This window comes from Scylla paramamosain, chromosome 45 (genome assembly GCF_035594125.1).
Source record: "Scylla paramamosain isolate STU-SP2022 chromosome 45, ASM3559412v1, whole genome shotgun sequence".
Classification (NCBI taxonomy): domain Eukaryota; kingdom Metazoa; phylum Arthropoda; class Malacostraca; order Decapoda; family Portunidae; genus Scylla; species Scylla paramamosain.
In genome coordinates this window covers 340001-347500 of record NC_087195.1, presented here as the reverse complement: position 1 = coordinate 347500, position 7500 = coordinate 340001, and the positions used below count along the sequence as shown (strand labels likewise).

At 39.1% G+C, this 7500-nt stretch overlaps 1 protein-coding gene across 14 annotated transcripts in view; it reads left to right on the top strand.

Moving 5' to 3' along the window:
* LOC135094464 (LIM domain-binding protein 2-like) overlaps positions 1 to 7500 on the top strand; it is a 115152-nt gene that overhangs the window by 101420 nt on the left and 6232 nt on the right. For 10 of the 14 annotated variants that reach the window (XM_063994566.1, XM_063994561.1, XM_063994569.1 and 7 more), the window contains 2 exons: positions 422 to 463; positions 4051 to 4184. In XM_063994566.1, coding sequence (XP_063850636.1) covers positions 422 to 463; positions 4051 to 4184 — 176 coding nt within the window. Of the gene's footprint in view, positions 1 to 421; positions 464 to 4050; positions 4185 to 5639; positions 5687 to 7500 lie in introns of all 14 variants that reach the window. The other 4 variants (XM_063994575.1, XM_063994576.1, XM_063994570.1 and 1 more) reach the window with 2 other exon arrangements.

The window sequence follows — 7500 nt, the reverse complement described above, 5'->3', positions numbered from 1 at the left end:
GGCATTACACAGCCACCATCACACACCAAAATAAAAAAATAAAAAATAAATAAATAAAAAACATTTCACCTTCACATGCAGCTAAAAAAAACACACACAAGCAACACAAGCAGAAAAAAAATACACAATACACATTCGAACCTCAACAAAACACCTAGCCAATCATTTCACCACCTCAGACTTACAAAAAACCCACAAACCCACAAACACACACACACACAAACAAACAAAACATCACATGACACAACATACATTCCAAACACAAGAAAATGCCTTTGTCTGAGCAGGAAAGGTCAGAGGATGCAGACAGGTCATCTCTTTAACCTCCTGTATGTTTGTCCCTGTTGTTGTTGTGTGCGTTTGTTTGTCGTTGTTGTTGTTGTTGATGTCGTTGTGATGAGTTGTGTTCTGTTTGCCTTAGGTGCTGCTAACCAGGCAAATGGTAGAATTGGGGCAGAAGGAGGTATGTGGTGGAGATCTGCTGTTGAGGTGTGGTTGTGTGGTATGCTTCACCCTCTCTCTCTCTCTCTCTCTCTCTCTCTCTCTCTCTCTCTCTCTCTCTCTCTCTCTCTCTCTCTCTCTCTCTCTCTCTCTCTCTCTCTCTCTCTCTCTGCTTTATTTTTACTTTTTCTGTCTTTTCCTGTTGTTCCTGGCTTTTCTTCTGTCTTTTCATGTTTTCCTGCCTCACTTCCTTGCTCTCTCTCTCTCTCTCTCTCTCTCTCTCTCTCTCTCTCTCTCTCTCTCTCTCTCTCTCTCTCTCTCTCTCTCTCTCTCTCTCTCTCTCTCTCTCTCTCTCTCATTTTTTTGTTATTTTCTATCTTTTTCTTTATTGTTTATGTCTTTCTTGCTTCTTCCTTCCTTCCCTTTTGTCTGTTTTCATGTTTTCTTGTACTCTTTCTACCTCTCTTTTCTTTCCCTCTTTTCTCTTCTCTTTTCTTCTTTTTCATCTTTTCTCTCTAAAATTTCTGCCTCTCCTATTCCTTCTTCATTTATTTTATGTCTTTTCCTTTTCTTGTACTCTCTCTCTCTCTCTCTCTCTCTCTCTCTCTCTCTCTCTCTCTCTCTCTCTCTCTCTCTCTCTCTCTCTCTCTCTCTCTCTCTCTCTCTCTCTCTCTCTCTCTCTCTCTCTCTCTCTCTCTCTCTCTCTCTCTCTCTCTCTCTCTCTCTCTCTCTCTCACAGTGCACTTACCACTTCTGTCACTCACTCACTCACTCACTTATTCACCCGCTCACTTACTAGCACACACACACACACACACACACACACACACACACACACACACACACACACACACACACACACACACACACACACACACATGGACAGCTCTTCACTCATTGCTTCTCACAAGTACCACCAAAAAAATTAATTCACTCATATATGCTATTGCTGTGTGTGTGTGTGTGTGTGTGTGTGTGTGTGTGTGTGTGTGTGTGTGTGTGTGTGAGATGTATTTCTGCACATAAAATCACGGCAAAACATACACAACATGCAAGCTTTGTGGAATATATGCACTGTGTGTGTGTGTTTGTGTGTGTGTGTGTGTGTGTGTGTGTGTGTGTGTGTGTGTGTGTGTGTGTGTGTGTGTGTGTGTGTGTGTGTGTGTGTAAAAGCACCTTATCCTCCTTAATTATGATTTGTGTATACTATAAACAGAGGTAAGTGCTGAGAGAGAGAGAGAGAGAGAGAGAGAGAGAGAGAGAGAGAGAGAGAGAGAGAGAGACACCAAACAACACATTTGCATTCACTAGAAGTCATCGCCACTAGACAACACACACATACACACACTAGAATATTTCAGAAGAGAGAGAGAGAGAGAGAGAGAGAGAGAGAGAGAGAGAGAGAGAGAGAATATTTCCAGCACCCTCCCTTTGCATCTTGCCTTTTCTTTAATTTATTTATTTGTACACTGTGCATGCATTATAACGCTTGTCTGTGTCTGTCTGTCTGTCTGTCTGTCTGTCTGCATGCCCCACTGCCTGATTTATCTAGACATAGGATAACAATAATAACAACTAGCTTTGGGTGCTGATCTAACCTTACTTCAATAGCACTGGTGAAGTTATTTAATTGTTTTTATGGGTTGTGTAGATACATTGGTGCTAACGATATTTACCTGTGTGTGAGGCATACCTGGGAGAGGCGTGAAGGACGAGCCAGGTGTTTGTGGTGTTTGGTGGTGACTGGATTGGTAAAAGTGTAAATTTCATGCTACCTGTAACCAGTCATGTGTGTTATAAGGATGTTTTCAAAAGGTGTTGGATTCATAAAGGTGTTTTCTGTCAACTTAGTAAATTTTATGCTTTATTTCATCAGTCATGTGTGAGTTATGAGAATGTTTACACAGGAAAGAAAAAAGTGATTGGATTTTGTTTCCTCTCAACTAAGTAAATTTTATGTGTATTTAAGCAGTCATGTGTGAGTTATGAGAATGTTCACAAAGGAAAAAAAAAAAAAAGTGGTTGGATTGATAAAGGTGTTTCCTCTCTTCTTACTAAATTTGATGCTCACAGTAATTTAATCAGTCAAGTGTTTCATTTTTAATTTAATAAGTCAGGTGTGAGTTATGAGAATATTTTAAAGTCATTATATATATATATATATATATATATATATATATATATATATATATATATATATATATATATATATATATATATATATATATATATATATAATTGGATATATAGAATAAAGGTATTTCTCTCTTTACTTGATAAATGCGAAGCATAAAATTCACCACTTGATGCTTAATTTGAAACTAGTCCTGTATAGAATTTTCATAGCAAATTGCAAGTTGGACATGGTGGATAAAGGAATGTTGTGTCAGCTTGATAAATATTGGTGTGTGCAGCTCACCACTTGCTGCTGAAGGTGAGGCAGTGCTGTGTGAATGAGAGGCGCTCCTTGCTGTGGCTGACGGTGCAGCAGTGGTGGTGTTCCCTCCCTGGCAACATGAGCCACACTCACCAATAATTGTACACTGCATAGTCATGTTTCTCTCTGTGTTTAATACAGAGTGCACTCGTTGTGTGTACAGAGCAGTGGTGTTGGTCTGTGTGTTAATACCATGACACGCACGCACACACACACACACACTGCTTTGTCACATTGTTCTGTAATGAAGGGTTTGCTGAAAAAATCACCAACCAAGAGAGAGCGAGAGAGAGAGAGTAATGTTTCCATGATGCTTTGTGCAAAACTTTTGACACATTTCATAAAGTTATGTTTTGATCTTTAAAATTATAAGGAAAAGGAATTTTTTTCTTATTTCTAAGAAAGGTAACTTTTGTCAGTTTTTAGTAAAGAGAATAAGGAAAAATCTATTTTTGAAAATTTTTGGTAATGAAATCAAATATTGAAAGAAGAAATAAGTGAATTCCGATAAAGAAAATTGAGGTCCAAGAAATAATAATATATGAGGGACTGTATAAATAGAGAAAAAAAAACATGCAATAGGGAACATTATTCTTCTTATAAAGAAATAAAACACTAATAATAATAAGTTCAAGTCATTAGGAAACAAAATATATAAATAAGAAAAAAAACATTTAAACTTATTAGCAAAAAACAAATAGAAACAAACACAGGCTTGTAGCTCACACAAAATAAAATAAATAAAAAATAATGTAACATCAATAGAAAACAAAAAAATATAAGCAATAAAAAATGCTATAACTTGAACAAAAAAAGGAAAAAAAGAAAAAAACACAGGCTTGTAACTCACACACATCCTAAAAAAAGTGCCGATAAGGTCAAATGAATAGAAAAACAAAAAAAATATTAGTGCCTATGTAAAGAATAAAAAAAAAAAGAAAAAAAAGAAAAACGCAAACACAGGCTCGTCATTCACACACACACACACACACACACACACACACACACACACACACACACAAAAAGAAATTCAAACCAACACACACACACACACACACACACACACACACACACACACACACACACACACACACACACACACACATACACAAACAAAACAAAACAGCCCAAACCATACGTCACTAACCACTGCCCCTCCCCCGACCCCACAGAGACCCAGCGGGCACCCAACAAGCGAAGGAAGCGGAAAGGGTCAGCGTCGGGTCAGAACGCCACGCCGAACTCCACCGGGTCAAGCAAGAAGAGGTCACCGGGGCCAAACTTCAACCTGGCCACCCAAGTCTCCGTAAGTACCAAGAAGTAGGTGAAGTGTGGCCCCTCACCTGGCATTGACACGGAGGAGCAGGAGGAGGAGGTGGAGGAGGAGGAGGAAGAGGAGATGAGGAGGAGGAGGAGGAGGAAGAGGAGATGGAGGAGGAGGAGGAGGAGGAGGAATAAAGGTTCTTATACATAAAGGGAGGACAGTGGGGAAGGAGGAATAGGAATGTAAGAAAGAATAAAGGAAGAATAAGAAGAGGAGGGAGAATAACATTAGGAAAAATAAAGAAGAATATTTGAGGACATAGGAAGAGGAAGAGGAGGTGAGGATAAGGTAGAAATCTGATAATAGGAGGATAAGGAGGGAGAAGAGTAGGAATATAAGGAAGAGGAGAATATGAAGAGAAAGAAATGGAAAATATAGTAAAACAAGGAAGAAGTAAGGATAGAATAAAGAGGAGGAAGATGAGGATATGGAGGAAAATGAAGGAAAAAGATACAAAAACAACAAAGGAAAGCTCAGAGGAGGAAAAAAAGGGTTAGGAAAAGGAGGAAAAACAGGAGCAAAAGAGGAAATCGAAGAAGGAATGATAGAATAGGACAAGGAGAGTAAAGATGAAAAAAAAAATGGAAAAAAAATATGAACAGTAGAAGGAAACAGAGGAGGAATAAGAGAAGAAATTTAAATAGAAAGAAACACTCAAAAAATGTCAGTATTGGGAAAAGATAAGATGAAGAACAATAGAAAGAAAAAAGATAATTAATAAAAAAAATATTTGATAAAAAAATTAGGAGATGGGAAGAGGAAGGAAGATAGAGAGAAAAGATGGTAATGAATAAAGAAAAAATACATAAAAAAAGCTGATAGATGAGAGGAGATGGAGGAAGAATAGAAAGAAAAAGAAGAAAATTGATAAAGAAAAGTATATAATTAAAGAAAAACACACACATTAACATAAGGTGTATATTTCAAGGTCACAGGTGTGTTTACAAAAACCAAGAATAAAATTAAGAATGATAATAAAACTTTGTTCCTGTGTGTGTTTGGGATAGGCTGGGATAGCACCTTCTTGCCTCCACGCTTGCCTCAGTCTACGTAATGCCAATCTTGCATCACCAGCGAAAGAAAACAGGAAACTGTACATATTATGAACTTCTAAGCACATTTATTGTCCTGTACCAGTCTCCACACCCTCATCCTCCTCCTTGTCCTCCTGTTTTGTCCTGTTTGTCCTGTTTGTCCTGTGTCCACTCTCCATCCCATTCCTCACCCCTCTCTCCCCTCACACCCCTCCCTCCCCCCGTCCCGTCACCCCCAGGCCAGTGAGGGCGCCACACTCCTCCCCTCTTTGATTACCAGTAGCTGTCATCAGTAACGTGTGAGTGTATGTTATTGATACCTTCCATGGACTGTAATGATCACTTGGTATGGCATTTTTGTGTTCTGCATGCCATTCTGATAGTGGAACGCTTCTCTCCCCAGTGACCAGCCTGATTATTCCCATGAGGTGAAGCTGATATCATCTCTAGGTAGTATTGCCTTTCTGGTTGCTCTAGTTAGTCTAGCTCCACGGCCCGTGTTCTGAGACGCTCAGCTGCTCTCTCCCTCAGACGACTTTCATCCGGCACCATTGCACACTGGGATTCCTTATTGTTTCTGTGATTCCAGTGGTTGTTAACAAGGTTTAATGAGGTTTCTGCATTGTCAGTGAAGGGAATCACTCAAGACTCACCCATGTGGCCCTTGACAGCCGTCCTGACGAGGGAGTTCAGCGTGTCAGAGCACCGGCCTAGGTGTAGCCACCACGCCACATGCCAGTGCCAGCACTCACCACCACACCGGCCAGGCAGCGGGCCAGTAGGGTGCCGTGGTGAAGCGTCACGGCACTGCGCTGCCTGTCTGTCCATGTCAGCGTGGCAGGGGGCGTGGCGCTGGGCTGTGGCGGGTGTGGCTTAGTGGTTTATCCTTCACGGTCATTTCCACTGCAAGCCATTCCACCTTAACCCCCCACTGGGCTGGAGACAGTGTTTTCCATCAGAGTAGAACGCCTGTGGTGCCCTTGCTCCGGGCACAGGCTAGGTCCCTGTGTTCACTCCTGCTGCCGCCTGGGTGCTCCTCACTCGCAGGAACGGGTGCTGTTCCTCAGGAGGGTGCTGGGGCTGCCTCACTTCACCCACACTCCTTGATCACTCACAGCTATAAAGTAAATCTGCAGATTCACAAATTTGTCAACAACAGTTTAAAAAAAATTACAAAAAATTATTTTGTGTTTGTTCTGATTTGTAAATATAGAAATCATGAACATATCCATACAGTATTCAAAGAAATATAAGTAAATAGAATAGAATATTGAAATTGTATGAAATGGAAAAATTCAAAATCTAGAGTGTTTTCAAATTTAAGAACATCACAGATTGCAAACAATCATTCAAGGATTTGACTCAAAAGTTGCAAAGTTTTCCGAGTTGTGTAATTGTGAATTTGAAGGAAGCTAATATCTGAAATAAATGTAATGGATTTTAAAGTAAGAAACAAAATTTTTAAAACAATCAAAAATTTAAAAAGTAGTGTAATTGTTTTTAAAGAGAAGTAATTGTTTCAAAGATATAATTCATTTGAACATCAGAATTTGCACTAGTCATTCATTGAGCCTTTCACTGTACTGGAAAAATAACACAAACCCACTGAACAATAGATGACAAAACCCTAACAAAGGAATTCACACCAAGGAGACAACTCAACACCACTAATGGTTCACTGCCATCCCTTATACTTGCCCTGCGCTGTGGTGGAGACTGTCCCTTGCAAACACAGTGAGAGGTGGTTCAGTCATAACAAACAGAGAAACAAAGCACCTGAATGACAGCTGGGTGAGGAGTACTTTAGGTCTTTAGTAATACACACTTTAGATTCTCAAGTATAAAGTATATTAGTATAATTCATGCATCTATCATTATTATTACTGTTACTGTTATTGTTATACTTTTTGTTATTAGAGTTATTTAATTATTTTTTCTATTGTACATATATATTATTCCTTGTGTAGTCTTTGTAATGCATCCCAAGTTATGTTTTATTATTTATTGTATTTTTATTGATTTACTTTTTTTAGGGAGAGTAAGGGAGAGTTGTGACAGTGAAAGGAGAGAGAGAGAGAGAGAGAGGGAGTGGGGGGTATGAATATCCTGGCTTCCTCTAAGCTACAGAATTATTTAAAGACTTAGTACAAAAATAAATGTAAAAAGAAAATGTAGGTGTCCTTTGGGTTAAACTTGAAGGTGGGAAGTCATGAAGAAGAAATTGGTGAATGTTCAAATTGATGACTTTTTATAGAATTGATGAC